Below are 22,149 nucleotides of genomic sequence, written 5' to 3'. Positions count from 1 at the left end.
CAAGTCAGATCCAAATGAATTCGTTCTTAAAATTTTTGTAAGATTGGGAGTATAGTCGGAACAACCCCCCAACCTTATTCCCACTAAGTGACACCCAACCCAAAGGAGGCTCGCCCAACTTGAGTTGATAGAAATGAAGAAAGATGGAAAGCAACGCCCTCATCCCTAAGGCCTAGCACAACACTTGAAAGGCCCGCAGAAAACCAGTTATTGGGATGCAGTTGACAAGGGGCCACATTGACAAAGGAGAGAAAACCACACTCAAACTCCGTGAATGGAAAACAAACACTAAGGTGGTGTATAGAAAAAAGGGGGTGTTCGCAGTACTCGCCATGAAAACATGCTCATTGGGCTGACAAGGCTCAACCCGGATGAGCTTGGACACGGACGACTTACAAATCGTCAATGAATTCCATAGGGCATTAACCTCGAGGAAGGTTCTAAACACACTCTCGAACTCCCCAACATCCCCCCTAACCCACTCGTAGCCCGGAACGGAGATGGTGGGATGTGAATCTTTGGGGTTGTTTCCACCTCTTTTCTTTTTCTCCTCACCGGCGGCGACCATTTCCCCGGTTGCCACCACCGCATCCTCGCTCACTTTGGCTTTCCCCTTGGCCTTGCCCGGAACGACCTTGGGGGGAGCGGAACCCTCACCAACCATTGTTCAAACCACGACTAACAAAAGGGGAGAGAGTTAGGGGAATTACCTGATACTCCTAAGATCAAAACTCGCGAACGACGACGACGAGCGAAGTGAACACTACCACAGGGGAACAATGGGGGCGACGGAGAACATGGAGAAGCTAAGAACTGAGAAACGACAAAGACAAAGAAGAAGCTGTGGGGAAATAAGGAGGGAAGCAAATGTTTAAAGAAAAAAATGACAACGAAGCTAGGGCATCAAATACAATGTGATAATGACAGGGTGCGTCCCATCATTATGAGCCATCACCCTTTATTACATCCGCCTCCGTTTGAGAAACGACGCGACCCTTACACAACACGTGGCCCTTGGCCCAAGAGGCGGAAATGAAGAATCATGAACCCCAAACGACATCGGCACTAACTCCTCGGCTGAAAGCACTTGGAGCTCAGGGGGCTAGTGTACTATCTACATCGGCACTAACTCCTTGGCTAAAAGCGCTTGGAGCTCGGGGGGCTAGTGTACTATCTACATCGACATCAACTCCTCGGCTAAAAGCACTCGAAGCTCGAGGGGTTAGTGTACTATCCACATCGGTATCAAGACCCACCTCAATACCCAAGAGGTCTGTCCATATCGGCTTATCAAGTCGGGTCAATCTCCAACTGATAAGATAACTGATAAGATCTCAATCTTAAATCTTATCAAATCATAACCGATCCCACTATCAGTCATGAGAAAAACCCTAATCTACATCAAGGTACATGCATTATATATATGAGATTTACACACCCAAAAAAACTAACTTAAGCATTAGAGTCTCTTTTGCAAGTACCAACCCCATTTCGGAGCAGCTGATGTACCAAGTAGGAGGCTCGCCGATCTTACCCGAAGATCGTCTCTCCACCAATCTCAAGTAAGAACATAAATATTATAGATATATATTAGCAATCTGATATATCGTATTAATGGATTTTTTGGTAATAAAGAAAATTGATATACATGCAATGATTACATTAAATATTAATAATATAACATATCATATTATTAGTATATATATTTACAATATGTCTACATTAATAATTTTTTTTATCTATATGTACTTCATCATAATTTTCAAATGCTATATCATAATTAAAAAAATTATTTATTAAATCAATATTCGAAAAACATTAATTTATTACCATGACGGCCTTTAATTAAAAGATATACTATATCTTTAGAGTATAAAATCATTCAATAAAAGAATTATTTTGGGTAATTATGCTCATTGTTTGTGTTGGAAAAAAATCATTATTGTACTATACAATGAAACAAATATGTTCTGATATAAATTCATGATTGAGATTAATTTAGACACGTCTCACAATTATGTTCAACAGTTTAAAATTAATTCTTTGAAAATGAATACTACCTTATTTCAAATGACGTGGTTTTCCACGTAGATGAAAATGAGTTCCATGTGAAAACATGCATGTACAGTAATGAAGAGGGGGAGAGAGATGTGATATGTGTGCATATGATTGCACAACCATGTATTTCGCTTATTTCAGTTATCATTAGCATTAGACTCGCTACTTGTTTGTGTTGTGGACCATAATCACATTCACAATGCAAAAGCTGTACTCTGCTCTCATCTCTCACTCCACAACTTCTCCAATCTTCTTCCTCTATTACTCTCTCATGTTCTCTGCTTGTTGCCTTCTATTCTTCAAACAACATTCATAAATGGCTTTCATGAGGCTTGGATCAAAATCTGATGCATTTTATCATGAGGGCCAAACATGGTATGTGTTTTTATACCAACATATAGATCCAATCGGTTGTGTAACTTGTGGTATGATACCGAATCATAATGTGTATGTTTGATAATGTGTATATATAATTCTATGACCTAAAGGTTTTTCAGTTTCATCTATGATGTCCTTTAATTATAATTTATAAATCTTGAGTGATTTGGAATCAACACATGCAGAGATTATCTCTTCACAAATCACAAGTGTTCTAGATACAATTCAAACCTCAACATCACGTGTGGTACAATTCCATGCTTAATAAAGAGGAAATTAAAGGTGATGTATGTCATGCTAAAAGCATACCCTAATTACTTTTATAAAAGGAAATTAACAAAGCAATTGGGTCGTGTCAAATTTTAGATGAAGTTACAAAAATTCCAATTGTCACTGTTACTGATCTTTTTGATCATAACAATGCAAATGCCCCGACCAAAAATTAAAAGAAGTCAGGAAATTGAAAAATGGTTGAGTGTTCAAGGTGTAATATTTCCTAAGTTAAGGATTCAATTCTCATGACGTTCCATTATAATCATGGACTGATATATAAGGTCATGCATTCTCTACCATGTTCAATTCTTTGGTAACTGATTTTATTGTGTAACACATAATTGCAAAATATAGAACAAGCATCAAACAACTCAACTATATAGAATTGTAGTATATTCATTTACACTCTTGTGGGGGCCAATACTGATTTAATTCTCAGCAACTGATTATCCTTGTTGAAAGTTGGTCTTAATTTTTAAATTTGAATATTTTTATGTCCAGGAATTGCACAACCGGACTTCCAAGTGATGTTACTGTTAAAGTAGGCGAAACATCATTTTTTCTCCATAAGGTGTATGTTTGAATTGAACTTATGTTGAAAAAGATTTTTTTTGATTCACACACTGTTTGTTAGGACTTTATTAATATTATTATTAACAAGTGATAACTCAACTTTATATTCAAGTTCATATTAGACCTTGTTTTATTTGTGGATTTGTGATTTTGACAATGCAGTTCCCATTGCTTTCTAGAAGTGGATTGCTAAAGAAACTCATTGCTGACTTATCAAACGATGATGGATCAAGTTGTGTTTTGCAACTTCATGACGTGCCAGGTGGAGACAAGACATTCGAGCTTGTGACCAAGTTTTGCTACGGTGTAAAAATAGAAGTCACTGCATCAAATGTAGTTAGTCTAAGATGTGCATCAGAGTACCTACAAATGAATGAGAATTATGGTGAAGGGAACCTAATTGCAAGGACTGAGGCATTTTTCAATGAAATTTTCAGTAATTGGTCAGACTCAATAAAAGCTCTCCAAACATGTGAGGAAGTGAAACCTTATGCAGAAGAGCTACACATTGTTTCAAGATGCATTGATTCCTTGGCCATGAAAGTATGTTCTGAACCAAACATGTTCAATAAACACGTGGAAGGACATGATTGCTCTAATAACTCAGCTCAAGACCCTGCCTTATGGAATGGAATTTCTCCCGAGAGTAAATCACCACCTCTAGGTGATAATTGGTGGTATGAGGATTTGTCTTTGTTATGCTTACCCTTATATAAAAGACTTATTTTATCCATTGAAGCAAAGGGTATGAAACCTGAGAATGTTGCTGGATCCCTTATATATTATATTAGGAGGTTTATCCCCTTGATGAATAGGCAAGCAAGCTTCAATGATAAAAATAGTGTCAACCAAGGAACAACCACTAACAGCACAATTTCTGAAGCAGATCAAAAGGCATTGTTGGAAGAAATTATGGGCTTGCTTCCTAATAAGAAAGGGGTCACACCCTCCAAGTATCTACTTAGGTTGCTCCGAGCAGCCATGAAACTACATGCAAGTCCATCATGTATAGAAAACTTGGAGAAAAGAATAGGATCACAACTTAACCAAGTTGAGCTTGTGGATCTTCTCATACCAAATATGGGGCACTCAGTTGAGACCCTTTATGATATAGACTGCATTCAGAGGATTATTGATCATTTTATGTCTATATACCAGCCTGGAACTTCATCAGCTTCTCCATGCATAACTGAAGAAGGGCCATTGATAGCTGGAACCAATGCCCTTGCACCTATGACAATGGTGGCAAATTTGGTAGATGCATATCTGGCTGAGGTGGCTCTAGATGTTAATTTGAAGTTTCCTAAGTTTCAGGCCCTTGCTTCTGCAATTCCAGATTATGCTAGGCCATTGGATGATGATTTATATCATGCAATAGATGTATACCTCAAGGTAAAGACCATGTTGGAAGCCTAGCTAACTTCCCCAAAAGTTTGGTTCTCTACATTTTTGCGTAATGGTTCCACCTAACAAATGTTGTGACATATAATTATTTTGATTTAAAAAAAAGGCCCTAGAATACCTGTGTGTGTTAAGGGGCATACAATTATCTTTTTTGAAGAATCCAATGCTTAATTGCTAAAGTTTAATTAATTATTAGAGTGTTATATCATTGTCTTTTTCACGACTGTTATTGGTTTTTATTTTTCTTTCTGTTTCTATTAATAATTATGACGTGACAAATTCATGAAAAGTGCAGGCACATCCTTGGCTCATAGATTCTGAAAGGGAACAATTTTGTAGACTCATGAACTGCCAAAAACTCTCATTGGAAGCAAGCACTCATGCAGCACAAAATGAAAGATTACCACTGCGAGTGATTGTGCAGGTTCTCTTTTTTGAACAGCTTCGACTCCGCACATCAATTTCTAGTTGGTTATATGTTTCAGAGAATCTTGAGAACTCACAAAACAATAGTGGAAATCTTGTCTTCCCAAGCAATAATGGAACTGGTCCACTAGACCCTAAACAAGGTACTGAAAACTTGAAGGACCTTGTTTCGGAGCTTGAAAAGGAATGTTCATGCATAAGGAGTGAGCTTCAAAAGCTAGCTAAGACAAAGAAAAGTTGGAGCATTTTGCCAAGAATCTTTTGTAGAAAACATTCGTAGTGTTTAATCCAATGTTAGAATCAAATGATTGCAATATAATCACACCATCGTCCACCATATATGAATGGAAAACCAATTCCTTAAAATTGTTAAGGTTCATTGAAAATCATAATTTAGGTGTCGAAATCATGTTCAACTACATATTCCATTTATCCTTTAATTGAATGCAACGGTTAATTTTTGAGTTGATAATCAAATGATGGATAGAAATTTCAAATTATATTCAGAAAAAGGGGTGAGAAATATTTTATTGTAGAAATGTTATCTATATATCATTGTTTTGACTACAATACCAAAAAGAATATCGCCCTGCTTTGAATGATCGATTGGGTTACCTTTCACCTTTCATAACTAAAAGATGACCCCTTTAACTTTATTCCTTTACTAAATAATCTTAGCTTCTTCCAAAGTTTGAATATAAAATGTAATAGTCTGAACACATTGAAATAAGAGGGATTCAAGTATATGTGTGAGATTGCGCAATTGAGGATAGTTTAAAGAAATTAATTAGTACTACTATATTGATAAGATACATCTACTTTTTAGTTGTTCATGACTTGAGAACTCCACAATTAAGCATGTTTGATTTCGAACATGTTTGACTTCGAACGGTTTAAGAATGAGTGATTAATTTTATGGAAATTTTTTTAGAAAATATGTGAAGGACAAAGTACGATAAAAAGTTATGTGTAGGTTTGCGAGGACACACTAGTACAAAAGGGGTCTTTAACGTCGGATATTTTGAAGCTTTTACGTCGGAAAAAGCTCTGACGTTAATACAGGAGACGTAAATTTACGTCACCTGTAAAAGACGACGTAAATTTACGTCAGAGATTCCTTGTGCCCGACGTTAAAAAGGGGTTTTAAAGGGGAAAAAAGAGGCAAGAATTTACGTCGGACTATGCCTTGTCCGACATAAATTTACGTCGGCCAGTGTTAGGTCCGACGTAAATTTACGTCGAATAAGGCATAGTCCGACGTAAATTCTTGCATTTTTTTTTTATTTTTTATATTTTGGTTGTTTTTTGATATACCCAAAACCTGCATATATATATAGTCGAGAATATAAAACAAACCAGGCAGTCCAGAATATAAAACCTAAACTAGGCAGTCCAGAATATAAAATCTAAACTAAGTAGTCCAGAATAGAAATTTAAATTATATTTCAAAATTGAATGACAAAGAAAATAATATATAAATCTTAAAAAGCATAAATTATGACAATGTAAATCCTATTATCCTAGAAAAGCTATAAAACATATGTTTGTCAATGCTATCAAACTAGAAACATAATATCTAACTAACTAAACTTAGAAATCTAACTAATATATACTTTGAAGAAAAAAAGTTGCCCATTGTTCTCTTATCTTGATGATCTCATCTTCGGGCAATGGAGATGGATCTTGAAAGACCTGAAACATTAATTTAAGTGTCATTAATATGCAATGTTAATTATCCTAAAGGTAAATATACTTCAATAAATTTTGATATGAATTACCTGCGCCCAAGAATTAGTAATACCCGCAGAAACTATGGCTCTTATCCAATACATGATGTAATAGCCACATTCAAATGAGTCTTGGTTTTCGATGTAGTGAACAAAACCACACCACGGTGTATTCCTTAAGAATGATTACCATTAACTGCCAATGGGACCTACATTGTATGACAAACAAATTAGTTATAAAATTACCATGATTAAAAAACTAACCCGTCAATGTATGGAGCCATGTATACATCTCTTCCTGATTCACTCATCCATGTTTGCATATATTGTTGGATGTGGACCTGAGTGTTTCCTGATTTTTGGATGGATTGAGGCTCAATAAATCCATATACTTGTGCTTGTGCTTGCTCCACACTCAATTTGTCCATGTACCTAACACAAATAACTATTATAAGTTAAATATAATTATTGTAAATTTAGACTCATAAAAGAAAATATGACTTACATGGCCCACAGTTGTATGATAGATATATTTAACATGGAGTTTTCCCCAACAATCTCTAATGCATCAGGCAGAGATATGTACAGTGGAACATCAGAGCTATCAACTCCAAAAACTCTAATGTCCCACTGCAATTGAATTGGTCTCTTCCTTAATCGTGGTAATATGGTTAGAAGCGTAGATATGGGATCATCCTCAGCTTCTACGATATTAGCATGATCAACATGAGGTTCTCTCATGACCTCCTTACCACGATTGATAAAATCCTAAAAAAATAATCAAAATTAGTTAAACAATAATAGAATTAATTATAAGAATATAAAAGAGCAATAATAGAATTACATTTGGCCGTGCTGAAAGCGGCATGACCAAACGTTTTGGCCAAGCTAAGAATGTGCCGGTTGCCTGCCCCACTAGTTGAACCTCTGTATTGGGCAAAGGCACTTGAGCAGCAGCATCTTGAACTTGGTCAACCACAACCCGTGTCTAGTCTGGCTGTAGAGGGACACCATGGATGGTTGAGCCACCCTCAAATACTCGGCCAATAGCCACTAACCGTGGGGGGTCATCCTCAACATATAACTCACACTGTTTGGTACATCAGTGTGAGTCTGTTCCGCTGAGGGATCTGGAACAGCACAACTACCTTTAGTGCTGACTCGAAAACCATCATGAGCAACCGCAATCTGTTGCTGAGAATGAGCCAAAAGTTCAAACTTCTGTTCAAACTCATCTCGAATGTTCTTCAATTTCTCTTCAAACTACATCTCCATTCTCTGCATAGCCTCTTGACTACAAGAGTCAACAGTGCTCCTCGATGATCGTGCACCAAAGAAATCTCGGTGGTTCCAAGAACCACCAACACCACGCACACGGCCTGCGTGCTCTGGCCTTCCTATGGCCGTTGTGAGGATATCATCTCGACCATGGGAAACAAATGACCCCTCGGTGGTCTTCTCAACTAAACCCTCCTGCAACATATTAACAATAAGTATACCCTGGACTACACTTATGAATTAAATGAATTGAAATGAAGAGTCTTAGTTTGTATATTTTTACTTACTATTTTATCAGCAACGACCCTTGTAGACTCAGAAGTCATTTGCCCATTTGATTTTGTCCGGGATGCTATCCACATCTCATGGCGGGGTGGTAAGTCCACACGGTCAGTAGACTCAACCCCTGCTGCCTTTACCCTAGCCTTCTTCATTTTTTTTTTTTTTTAAATTCATATCCCCCTCTTGACAATAGATGGGGTGCATCATTCTTACTCTGTTGTTCTTGGGCAGCTATTCTTTTGGCCTGCAATAATACAAAAAAGAAAATGAGATTAATTAAAATAATGATTAAGTACTTGTGTCAATGTAAGAGTTATCAATAACTAACCTGCCAAGAAGGGTCCAATCGAGTGGCACGAAATTGCATCCACTCCTCATCAGTGATCTGGTACTTTAGACAGGGAGTCTCATTTTGTCGCTCTCCAAATACATACTCCCGTGTCAAGAAAGTCTTGAAGTCTCTCCACCTGGTGGCAAGGGCAGATAACATCTTCCTCCTCATGACCTTAGTGTTGGGAATGTCAAAATTTTGCTATGAAAATAACAACAAATAATAAATAATGTATTTAAGTTATATAATATTGAAAGGATGTGAAAGTATATACCTGAATATCCTGCCACATGAGGTTCTTGTCAGCCTCCTGAACGTCATCCCATGATGGAATGATAATAGAAACATGCCGTCGAGCTAGGACTCCCAAATAGCTCTTAAACTTGGCAGCATTTGGGCCTGACGCCTTGCCAGAACGAGGATCCACCTCAACCGGTATCCTCTCCTTGGAAATGCATCCAGCTGTCAACCCAGACAATCGGGTGACAGATCTACCTTCCCTACTTCCACTACCAGACCCCGAATCCTCCATAATCCTGAAATATAAAGCTAATGCCATTAAAATTAAAATCAAATATGTGAAGTGTCTTTTACGAATGAAAAATTTGTTACATACATAACGTTCAGAAAAGTTTATGACAACGCATGAAAATATGTGCCACCCATGACGTAGATTGCATTCATCCATAACAATATAACCACAAAATAACTAATAAAAAAACAAATAATAAACAAACACAAACCTATTAGGTTGGAATATTTTCTCATATTCCTTCATCATGATCACTTCGAATAGCATGTATTTCGTCCACTTCATTATCCACAATAGGACCAAATGATCTGCTTGAGAAAGACGGTGTCTAATGCATATCTAGAGACTCATCTTCGTGAGTTCCATGCATGGTTCTTCCTTCGAGGACCACTGACCATTTCTCATTACATGGATCCTTGACATAAAAAATTTGTCTTGCTTGATATGCCATAATAAAAGGTTCATCCTTATAACCGACCTTGTTCAAATCAACCAAAGTGAATCCTAAATCATCTGTCCACACACCCGTATTGCCATCAACCCATTTACACTTGAACACAGGCACTCTAAACGTAACATAATCAATTTCCCATATGTCTTGTATGACTTTGAAATAACTCATAGATGCTGTAATGGGATTTTTATCTTTAGAACTAGCAAAGTGCACAGCCTCAGCCTGAATTGTAACCCCACTGTTTTGTACTCTACTTTTGTCATCTTCTATCTTTGTATAGAAACAATATTTGTTAATGTCATACCCACCAAATGTAATCACATCGTTGTTAGGCCCACGAGCGAGTCTCAAAAGTGTATCAGAAGCATTAACCTCACCGTAAACCTTTTTCTTAAACCAAGCTAAGAAACTCTTGTTATGTTCATTCAATACCCATTTCTCATTCATTTGGGGGTGTGCTATCTTGATTTCATCTATGTGTTCAGATATGTAAGGAATTACTTCATCAGTGTTGTTCAATATGTACAAATGTGCTTGGTCAACTTCGGTTCGACTCACAGTTCTAATCTTTAAACTTCGAGTACCCTTACCAAATTGTTTCCCATCATGTCGAGTCTTAGGAATTCCTATTGGTTCTGATTTCGACATGTACCCTGAACAAAACTCAATGGCTTCTTTTGCAATGTACCTCTCTACAATAGAGGCTTCTGGGCGGTATTGATTCTTGACAAATCCTTTTAAGATCTTCATGTATCTCTCAACAGGGTACATCCATCTAAGATAAATCGGGCCACACAATCGAATCTCCCTAACCAAATGAACTATTAAATGCACCATGATATCAAAAAATGAAGGTGGAAAATACATTTCCAATTGACACAAGATTGTGATTGCTTCATTTTCTAACTCATCTAACTTTACAGGGTCAATTACTTTGTTGCAAATGGAATTGAAGAATAAACACAATCGAGTAATAGAAACTCTAACAGAAGATGGTAAAATGTTACGAATAGCCACAGGCAAAAGTTGTTGCATTAACACATGACAATCGTGAGACTTTAAACCAATCAACTTCAAATCTTGCATAGACACCAGAATCTTAACATTTGAGGAGTACCCTTGTGAAAATTTCACACTGCGTAAGCACTCACAAAAGCTTTTTTTTTCTTTCTTTGATAGAGTATGACAAACTGGAGGCAAGTAAGTGCGTCTTCCAATAGATTGAGGATGTAACTCAGAACGTATACCCATGTCCACCAAATCTTGTTGTGCTTTCACTCCATCTTTAATCTTTCCTTTGATGTTTAGTAATGTCCCAATTACACTATCACAAACATTTTTCTCCACATGCATCACATCTATGCGGTGTCTAACATCTAGCTTGCACCAATAAAGAAAATTAAAAAATATTGATCATTTCTTCCAGATATTTCTCTCAGTTGACTTCTTTTGCAACTTTCCAAACATAATGTTAATGTTCTTCACCCGCTGATACACTTCTTCACCATTGCGCGGTGTCGAGGCAATTTCATCCTCCTGACATCCATTGAATGCTTTCTTCAATCTACGATATGAATGACTACGAACAAGAAACTTACGATGCCTAGTGTACGCAGTCATTTGCCCATGTTTCAATTGGGTATAACTTGTGTTTTCTTCACATATAGGACATGCATAATGACCTTTCACACTATACCCACTCAAGTTACCATATGCTGGAAAATCATTTATTGTGCAAAATAACATTACACGCAAAGTAAATTTTTCTTCACGATATGCATCAAAGACCTCCACTCCTGTCTCCCACAACATTTTCAAGTCATCAATCAATGGACTAAGATACACATCTATGTCATTTTCTGGTTGTCGGGGTCCTGATATCATCATAGACAACATAATATATTTTCTCTTCATGCATAGCCAAGGAGGCAAATTGTAAATGACCAACAAAATTGGCCATGAACTGTGTTTACTACTTAAGTTCCCATAAGGATTCATGCCATCTGTAGCTAGACCAATTCTCAAGTTTCTTGACTCTGCACCAAATTCTGGAAATGTTTCATCAATCCTCTTCCATTGCGGAGAATCAACTGGATGTCGAAGAAAATTGTCACATTTTCTACCATTTTCATGCCATGTGAGGTTTTTTGCATCCTCTTTAATGGCAAACAATCTTTTAAACCTAGGTATTATTGGCAAATACCATAACACCTTAGCAAGGGGAGCCTTTATTTCTTCTTCACCACTACTTCCATCAGTTTTCTTTTTGAACCGCGACAATCCACATGTCGGACACACTTTCAGTGTAGCAAAATCATTTGTATACAATACGCAATCATTAGGGCACGTGTGTATCTTCTTATACTCCAAACCCATTGGACATAGTATCTTTTTTGCCTCATAGTTGCGATTAGGTAATGTGTTATCTTCTGGAAGCATATCCTTCAACAACTCCAACAATTCTATGAAACTTTTATCAGTCCAGCCATTTCTTGCTTTTAAACTAAACAATTTTAAAGTTGCTGATAATCTTGTAAACATACTGCATCCTGGGTACAATGGCTGCTCAAAATCAGACTTTAAGGTATCATACACATGTGCTCTTTCAAAATTTTCTTCACCAACATCACGTATCATCTCTTCTAAATTATCGTCCATCCCTTCAAAATTTTCAGTTATTGACACCGTTGGAATGTCTAATATTTCTCCGTGCCATGTCCATACTGTATAATTCTTCACAATACCATATATAAACAGGTGATCACGTATTTCCCCAACTTCCTGACATATCTGATTCAAACAACGAACACATGGACAATAATATGCCCTTTGATGGGTTTCCCATTTCCTCTTGCAAACTGCAAGAACTCTTCAACTCCATTTCTGTACTCTTGACTAATGCGAATTGCATTCATCCAACTTTGATTCATTATTTATATATTAACACAAATTAACTATTGACTCAGTTATTCATAATTTTTCTAACCTAAACTACAACCCTAAAAACTCGATAGTAATTTCGGATAAAATCCATAAAATATTTATACTAATACGATGATAAACTAAAGGTCAATGCATTAAAAAGTCTCTCTTTAATGCATCTGGAACAGCCCGTACTGAAACCAGAACGGGCCGTTCCAGATTCAAAATAAACAAAGATTTATGCATCTGGAACGGCCCGTTCTAAAATCAGAACGGCCCGTTCCAGCTGCAATAATTCTTTGTTAATTGTTTGTCTGGAACGGGCCGTTCTAGTTTCAGAACGGCCCGTTCCAAATCAACAATAAACAAACAAATTAATCAAGCATAACGGCTCGTTCTGGTTGCAGAACAGGCCATTCCAGATGAACATTTAACAGAAAATGCAGAAATTAATTCGTTTAAGAAATTTACCTCAAATGTCGAATGTGCAGAATCTTAGGCTTAGTCTGGAATGTGCAAACACACGAACTTAGACACTTAGAGATTGAGAGAAGAAGATTGAGAGTTAGATGAGAGAAAACAAAGGGACACGGGAAATGAAAAGAACGTTGGCATTTTAGAGACTAATTTATGTCGGACATTGGGGGGTCCGACGTAAATTAGACAATCTACGTCGGCCACATGTTCCTCCGACGTAGATTGTCTAATTTACGTCAGACCCCCCAATGTCCGACGTAAATTAGTCAGTCCATATTTACGTTACTGCCACCGCATTTTTATAACGTAGGGTTTGCGTTTATCTGACTTTAATTAGGTGACGTAAAAGCCTATTTTTGCACTAGTGACAATTGTTGGTTCTAAAAAGTAGGACAAACATCTTAGAAAAGGTTACCCACAAAGAACTCTGACTAATATAGAAATTTGTCTTCTATAAGAAGAGTTTTGACTAATGAAGAGTTATGTAAAGTGTTACCACGTGAAGTGTTCTAGAATGGAACTGTTGAGACATCAAACATAAGAGGTGTAACCTCCAATTTATATAATATCAAGCATAATATTAAATATATACTTCTTACTTTTAACACAACTATCTCATTAATAATATTTTACATAAAGACAAAGAAGATTTTGTGAACTTATATACATATAGTTAACTTATATTTACATTTCATACTATTCTAAAAATATTTACAATGCATACTTATTTACATACCATATATTTTTCTACTTCTATGATAATATTTATATTGGTGGTGGAAATAAATTTACAATTGGATTAGCGTGATTGACGGGTGGTAAAAAGAAAGTTACTATAATAGGTCCATCTATAATAGTGGAGATTTCTTGGTCGGGAAAAAAAATCAAATGAAGAAAATCCTATGCCTTGAAATGTGCCTGAATTGGAAATGGCATCCACACTCCAATTTTTCCCAAGGAAGACCGCAGAAATAACAATCGTAAAGGAATCTGGGATTGTGGGTAGATCCATCTATTTTGTAATATATTTAATTTTAAATAGAGAAAAGTAAGGAGTGAGAACAATATCCAATAAATACAAATAACTCAATAAAATATACAGAATTATTTATAATCAACATTAAATATATAAGCAATATATATATATATATATATATATATATATATATATCATGTTATAATAAAATTTGAATTATTTTAATAGCTAGTCAGGATAAATAAGCATTATCATAATATCAACCAACAAATTAAAAAGATATTTCACTTTAAATCCTTACTCATTTAAATCTTTAAGGTCAAACCTCCAACTATAAATTAATTCAAACTTTATTCTCCATGACCATAGAATAATATTTATATTTATAATGCATGAAGAAATAACAACAAGATAAGTTTAGAATATTTTAACAAAACTATATTATAGTTAATATTAATATAAAAATAATTAAACTAAATAAGTTTGAGAATTTTTAATTATTTAAAATTTAATATAATATAATTTATGTAAATGAAATGTATTAAAAATATTAATCAAGTAAATGAAAGTGATAAACATTATAAAATAATTAAACACAAACTAGAAACACCTTATTAATTATTAAGAATAAAAAAATATATATCTTAAATAAAATAAGTAAATAAAGTTAGGAACACCTCACTAAGTAAATACACATAAAATAAACAAATATAATAGTATTTAAAATTTAAAAAGATAAAGATATCCTCTCACTTACCTTAATAGAAAAGTAGAATTATTTTAGAGAAAACTGGTTACTAAAATTCTTTTATTTCCTCACTTTTCTTCTTATACTTTTTTTCTCTTCCTTGACAATCTTTCTTCCGGTTCTCACTCTCCCTTTTTTATCTTTATTTTTACCTATGATGGTCACATCCTATTTATAAGCTAGATTGTAAAGATTACTTTTTTTATTTTTATTTTTATTTATTTTAAAATTAGTTAGATTTTAATCATGCATTAAATTTTTAGTTACTAAGAGATAAGATCTTATCTTATAAGATAAGATCTGTGCAGATTTTATCTGTTGTAAAAAAAATTTTAATTCTTACACGTATATTGCAGATCATTTTCCTAAAGTTTAACTACTATCATGAGAAAATGCATGTACCATTCACGTGGCTTGCAAATCTTAAGCCTGCTTACTAAATGGACCTCAGCAACAGTGAGTCACGATTGTTTTCAGCTTTATATCCATCATATATTATTAATAGACAAAATTATGTACAATATTGTAATGGAATGTGTGCCACGAAATTTATAACTAATGTATGTACAAGTATAACTAAGTTGGACTCCATTAGTAAAATAATCATCTTTGGAAAAAAAAAAAGAAATAAATTTATCATTTATCATTTGTAATATATAACTTAAATTTTAATATACTATCCATCAGGTATAAATTATCTTAAGTATATTTTTAAAATAGTTATGATTATTATAAAAACAATAATTTTATTATACAAAATATCTATAATTAATTAATAATGTGAGGTTTGTAAGATAATTATGTCTCATGTGGGAAATATGTAAAATATAAAGGGACTAATAAATAAATAATTAAATAATTAAAGACTAAATCATAAATGGGTTTAATGGAGTATTTATGAGAATAATTGTTATTTGATGGAAATAACAATCTTTAGGAGTTATAAATATCCACTAATGTGAGATAATGTCCACACCCCTGACAGAAAGTATTCTCTCAAATCCTAGCCATCACGAAAGATAGAGAGAGTAGAAAGAAAAGTCAAAGGGAGTGAAATCTTGGTTCTCTTCTCAAGAAGATCAAAGCACTCTAAGGATCAAAGGAGTTTTCTACTATGGAGAAAGGTACACACTTTCTTATTATTATGTGAGTATCATGAATTTCAAAGATCCTTTAATTTTCTATAATTGATGTATTAGAAAATCATAGAACTTATATGTGGTATCAGAGCATGGTTTTGAAATTGAATGATTCTCCGTGAATGATATGTGTTGTAAAATTGTATAATTCTCCATGAATGTTATATATATATACATATATAACGATTTTGCAATGATCCAGAAGACATTGTCAAATTAAGAAATTTCAAGCAATTTTTTTTCTCTCACCGGAAGTGAGATAATTGTACAATAATGAAAAATAAAAGAATATTTTTTTCTCACTAGAAGTGAGATAATTGTGCAACAATGAAAATAAAAGGATATTTTCTCACCCCGAAGTGAGATAATTGTACGACAATGAAAATAAAAGAATATTTTCTTCACCTGAAGTGGGAAAATATTATGAAAAGTGAAAAGAAAAAGGATAGATAAATAAACGAATATTATATTTGATTCTTTGAGTACCATCGGAAGTGGAATAATTCTATCAAGGTCATTGTTGCAATATTATGTTTAATTTTCCGCTGCATGTTGTTTGTTTTGGATCATGAATGTAATTCTTAATTTTAAATTATGATCAATATATTAAATCCCACATTATCGAAATCCTAATGGCAATCGCAAAAGAATTATTTTCATGAAATCGAGTGATTGAAAGAAAGTTTCCTTTTTTGAAATGCATGAATTAATATTTCAAATTGGAAAGAATTGATTTTTTCCTTTTAGTCAAATTTTGGAATTCGTGACTGCGCATTCTACCCTTATGTATTTCAACGTAGAAATTAATATTTCAAATTGAAAATAATTGATTTTTCCTTTTAATTAAATTTTGGAATTTGTGACTGCGCATGTTACCTTCATGTATTTCAACGTAGAATTTCAATGTTCTCAATTTCTAAAGTATGAAGTTTTATTTTACTTTCTTTTATGAAATTCATGAATGACTTTAAATTGGGACTGGTAAAATTTTTATTTAATTGGAATTAATTGTATGATGAATTTGTTAGTCACCAAAGTGGCCAGATTTTATATTTATTTAATTCCAAATTAATGGTGATTTAATTCAATTACCCATAGAATAATGGATGCTAAATAAAATAATTGTTTGTTTATGGGTATATTGAAATTCATTATTATAAGACATTTATGTATCGCCCAAAGGTTGATTAGTTGTTCTCATAATTAATGAATATAATTGTGTGTGACTTATATGTGCTATTAAATTATTTATATACCCAAAGGTATTAGATAATTTTAATTGGTGCATGTTTAGTTGCAAAATGATGATTAAATTTATTAGCATCATTATGTTTGTATGTTGTGTGTTGATGTATCACCCAAAGGAGAGTATCAATATACTATTGATTGATGTTTGTATATATTATATGGGTAGCATGTGCTTTATGTCTCAAAACACTCATGTGAAATTTTATTATAAAGTATTTGTTCCTAATTCACTGAATTCTCTTATAGTGTCTATTCCAATTTTAATAGGCTTAACTTCTTTGACTGGAATGAGCAAGTCTAATTTCACCTCGGTGTATTGGATTTAGACCTTGCTATATTGGAAGAGAAACGTGCTGCTATTATTGATTCTAGTAGCGATGAAGAGAAAGCCTATTATAAAGTTTGGGAAAAGTCTAACAGATTTTGCCTAATGTTCATGAGAATGACTGTTGCTGACAGTATTAAGACAACTCTTCCCAAAACTGAAAGTGCTAAAGATTTATGGGATTTATGAGCATGTCATTGAGATGACAAATATTGCAGCAAGACTTAAGTCTTTTAGAATGACTATGAATGAGAACTTCCTTGGGAATGTTCTGCTTTCTTGTGGCATAAACGTTTAGGTCACATTTCTAGAGAAAGAATGGAAAGATTAATAAAAAAATGAAATTCTTCCAAATCTAGATTTTACGGATCTAAATATTTGTGTGAATTGTATTAAAGGAAAACAAACAAAACATACAAAGAAAGGAGCTACAAGAAGCACTTAGCTTCTTGAGATTGTGCATACCGATATATGTGGTCCTTTTGATGTCAATTCTTTCGGAAAGGAAAAATACTTCATTACCTTTATAGATGACTATTCACGTTATGGTTATGTTTATCTATTGCATGAGAAATCTCAAGCAGTTGATGCCTTGGAAATTTACTTGAATGAAGTAGAAAGGCAATTAGACAAAAAGGTGAAAGTTGTAAGATCTGATAGAGGTGGTGAGTATTATGGAAGATATAATGAAACTGGGCAACACCTAGGTTCATTTGCTAAACTTCTTTAGAAACGTGGCATTTGTGCTCAATATACAATGCCAGGTACACCACAACAAAATGGTGTATCAGAAAGGCGTAATAGAACATTAATGGATATGGTTAGGAGTATGTTAAGTAATTCAACTTTACCCATATATTTGTGGATGTATGCCTTGAAAACTGCCATGTATTTGTTAAACAGGGTTCCTAGTAAGGCAGTTTCAAAGACACCTTTTGAACTGTGGACTGGTAGGACACCTAGTTTAAGGCACCTACATGTTTGAGGTTGTCAGGCAGAAATAAGGATTTATAATCCACAAGAAAAGAAATTGGATACAAGAACAATCAGTGGATATTTCATTGGTAATCCAGAAAAAATCAAAGGGGTATATGTTTTATTGTCCTAATCATAATATGAGAATTTTTGAAACTGGAAATGCAAGGTTCATTGAAAATGGTGAAGTTAGTGGGAGTACAATTCCACAGAAAGTGGAAGTCAAAGAAGTTAGAATGCAAGTTCCTTTGACTTATGCCTCTGGCAATAAAGTAAGTGTTCCTCTAACTGTTGTGTCAAACAACAATGAAGAAGAACAACACAATAATGAACCCATGATTCATAATGAACCTATTGTAGAACAACCACAAGAAATAGTATTAAGAAGGTCACAAAGAGAAAAAAGACCAGCTATTTCAAATGACTATATGGTATATCTACATGAGTTAGAAATTGACTCAAGTATTAATGAGAATGATCCAGTTTCGTTTTCACAAGCTGTAAGTTGTGATAATTCTGAAAAGTGGTTAAATGCCATGAAAGAAGAATTAAAATCCATGGAACAAAATGATGTTTGGAACCTTATAGAATTGCCAGAAGGTTGCAAGAGAGTTGGTTGTAAGTGGGTCTTTAAGACTAAACGTGACTCTGATGGCAACCTTGAAAGGTACAAGGCTAGAATTGTTGCTAAGGGTTTTACTAAAAAAAATGGCATTGATTACAAAGAGACTTTTTCACCCGTCTCACGAAAAGATTCCTTTAGAATTATCATGGCATTAGTAGCCCATTATGACTTGGAGCTACATCAAATGGATGTGAAAACCGCCTTTCTAAATGGAAATTTGGAGGAGAATGTTTACATGAACCAACCAATGGGGTTCTCGGTTGAAGGAAAGGAACACATGGTGTGCAAATTAAAGAAATCAATATATGGACTTAAGCAAGCTTCCCGCCAATGGTATTTAAAGTTTAATGATACCATTATTTCCTTTGGATTTAAAGAAAACATTGTTGATCGATGCATATATTTGAAGGTCAGTGGGAGTAAAGTTATATTTTTAATTCTATATGTTGATGACATCTTGCTTGCAACTAATGATCTTGGTCTTCTTCATGAGACTAAGAAGTTTCTCTCTAGTAACTTTGAAATGAAAGATATGGGCGAGGCAAGCTATGTGATAGGAATAGAAATATTCCGAGATAGATCACAAGGACTGCTAGGCTTGTCTTAGAAAGCATATATCAATAAAGTACTAGAGAGATTTAGGATGGAAAGTGCTCAGCATCGCCTGTTCCAATTTAGAAAGGAGACAATTTTAGTCTCACTCAATGTCCTAAAAATGACTTGGAACGAAAACAAATGGAAGCAATTCCGTATGCATCAGTTGTTGGGAGTATCACGTATGCTCAGATCTGTACTCGACCAGATATAAGTTTTGCAGCTAGAATGTTAGGAAGATACCAAAGTAATCCAGGAATGAAACATTAGAAAGCTGCAAAGAAAGTTTTGATATACTTATAGGGAACAAAGTGTTACATGCTTACATATAGGAGGTCTAATCACCTTAAGGTGATTGGATATTCAGATTTTGATTTTGCTGGATGTGTGGATTCAAAAAAAAATCCACTATTGGCTATGTATTTCTTTTAGCTGGAGGAGCAATATCATGGAAAAGTGTAAAATAAACAATTGTTGTTTCATCGATTATGGAAGCTAAATTTGTAGCATGTTTTGAGGCTACAATTCAGACTAATTGGTTGCAGAACTTTATTTCAGGGCTTGGAATTGTCGACAGTATTGCCAAGCCGCTGAAAATGTAATTTGATAATTCTGCAGCAATATATTTTTTTTAAGAATGACAAGTACTCTAAGGGTGCTAAGCATATGAAATTAAAGTACTTTGTCGTGAAGGAAAAAGTTCAGAAACAAAGAATGTCAATAGAACATATTAGCACAAATCTTATGATAGTTGATCCTTTAACAAAGGGATTACCGCCCAAAACATTTATTGAGCATGTTAAAAATATGGGTATTGTTGTTACTAATGATTGTTGAGTATCATGTTTATTTTATATTAAGTGATTGACATTTTGAGCTCATTAATGATATGCTTCTGAGTACCTGTTTTCTATGATTTTATGCATATTTGTGTTAGAATAATGTAAACAGGTGTTATCTTGAATAAAGATATAAAGTTGGACCAAGTATGTGCTCCTTATTAATGATCATATTAAGAAGAAGGCTTGTTTGTAGTACATGGAAGGGACTATGTCGATTAAACTGATGTACAACCGCCATGACTCAAATTAGTTCATATTTTTAAATATGAAATTATGATGAACCCAATGTATAAAATGATTTAACCATTTTAATGCGCATTATGTTAATTTAATTAATTTATTTATTTGTCCGTTGTGAGAAATGTCACATGAGTCAAGTGGGAGAATGTAAGATAATTATGTCTCATGTGGGAAATATGTAAAATATAAAGGGACTAATAAATAAATAATTAAATAATTAAAGACTAAATGATAAATGAGTTTAATGGAGCATTTATGAGAATAATTGTTATTTGATGGAAATAACAATCTTTAGGGGTTATAAATATCCACTAATGTGAGACAAGGTCCACACCCCTGACAGAAAGTATTCTCTCAAACCCTAGCCATCACGAAAGATAGAGAGAGTAGAAAGAAAAGTCAAAGGGAGTGAAATCTTGGTTATCTTCTCAAGAAGATCAAAGCACTCTAAGGATCAAAGGAGTTTTCTACTATGGAGAAAGGTACACACTTTCTTATTATTATGTGAGTATCATGAATCTCAAAGATCCTTTAATTTTCTATAATTGATGTATTAGAAAATCATAGAACTTACAAGGTTGTGTTAATTAAACTTTAAATAAGTAAATATTACTTTTATATCTATACATGAAATCTTTTTCAGTTTTTTTTTCTTGTCTATTTATTTTAAATATGGTAACTAAAAGTTTGAAAATATTTTATAAATAAGATAAGGATAAGAAAATTTATAATATTATATCAAAGTTTTAGAATATTATAAGAGGAGTTACAAATGATATTACAGTCAAATTTATTCAAAGGTTTTAATTAATTAAGGGGCTTTGAAAAATAATGGAGATGTTTTATTTAATTATACATGTGTTAATTAATTCTTTAATTTAGTGTACTTTTTAAAATAAGTGTTGTATAATCTAATTTTATTTTAATTATGTTTTGTTTTAAAAATATAAAGGAAGGAGTTGGTTTTTCTATATAAAAAAGAAGGTTTTTAAGCTTAGTCAATTTATGTCTCTTTCTTTCTCGCTTACGGTTTCTCTCTCTGCTTGAAGAGAAGTCTGGGGAACTAGGTGATACAGGAGATCATCTTGAAATTTTGCATCCACTGTCTAACGCTCATCAAGGTAGGGGAGAGATGTAAGCAAGTACGAGTAACCAACGAATTTGAACTGATTCAAACTGACCTAGTAAATTCAAATCATATTTTTGTAGTGTTTAGATTAGACTTAATCTAACATAACTCATAACCCAACCCAACTCTGTCATGTATAATAATAATAATAATAATAATAATAATTAGTATTTGGATGATATCACTTGCTGAA

The 22,149-nt window shown here is 33.8% G+C and overlaps 1 protein-coding gene across 3 annotated transcripts; it reads left to right on the top strand.

Annotated features, from left to right (window-relative positions):
• Window positions 1–2,189: 2,189 nt before the first annotated feature.
• On the top strand, window positions 2,190–5,627 carry LOC109791869 (BTB/POZ domain-containing protein At5g03250). Of its 3 annotated transcripts, none has more exons than XM_083059540.1 (4): window positions 2,190–2,433; window positions 3,211–3,250; window positions 3,445–4,674; window positions 4,982–5,627. In XM_083059540.1, the coding sequence occupies exons 1-4, from the start codon at window positions 2,375–2,377 to the stop codon at window positions 5,390–5,392; spliced, it is 1,740 nt and encodes a 579-aa protein (XP_082915666.1). In that variant the 5' UTR covers window positions 2,190–2,374; the 3' UTR covers window positions 5,393–5,627. The 3 variants fall into 3 exon arrangements, with proteins under 3 accessions (XP_082915666.1, XP_082915667.1, XP_020206812.2); XM_020351223.3 differs by having other exon boundaries at window positions 2,195–2,433; window positions 3,211–3,280; window positions 4,982–5,624; XM_083059541.1 differs by lacking the exon at window positions 3,211–3,250 and having other exon boundaries at window positions 2,192–2,433; window positions 4,982–5,626.
• Window positions 5,628–22,149: the final 16,522 nt, after the last annotated feature.

Source organism: Cajanus cajan, chromosome 7, assembly GCF_000230855.2.
Source record: "Cajanus cajan strain Asha chromosome 7, NIPB_CcT2T_4, whole genome shotgun sequence".
Taxonomy (NCBI): Eukaryota; Viridiplantae; Streptophyta; class Magnoliopsida; order Fabales; family Fabaceae; genus Cajanus; species Cajanus cajan.
This window is presented reverse-complemented; position numbering and strand designations above follow the sequence as displayed.

Bases quoted from the DNA above. Each gene is read 5' to 3' on its own strand.
- LOC109791869 (XM_020351223.3), top strand. From the start codon at position 2,375: ATGGCTTTCATGAGGCTTGGATCAAAATCTGATGCATTTTATCATGAG. The intron at 2,434-3,210 runs GTATGTGTTTTT...TTTTATGTCCAG, and splicing joins TATCATGAGGGCCAAACATG to GAATTGCACAACCGGACTTC. The intron at 4,675-4,981 runs GTAAAGACCATG...TGAAAAGTGCAG, and splicing joins CAATAGATGTATACCTCAAG to GCACATCCTTGGCTCATAGA.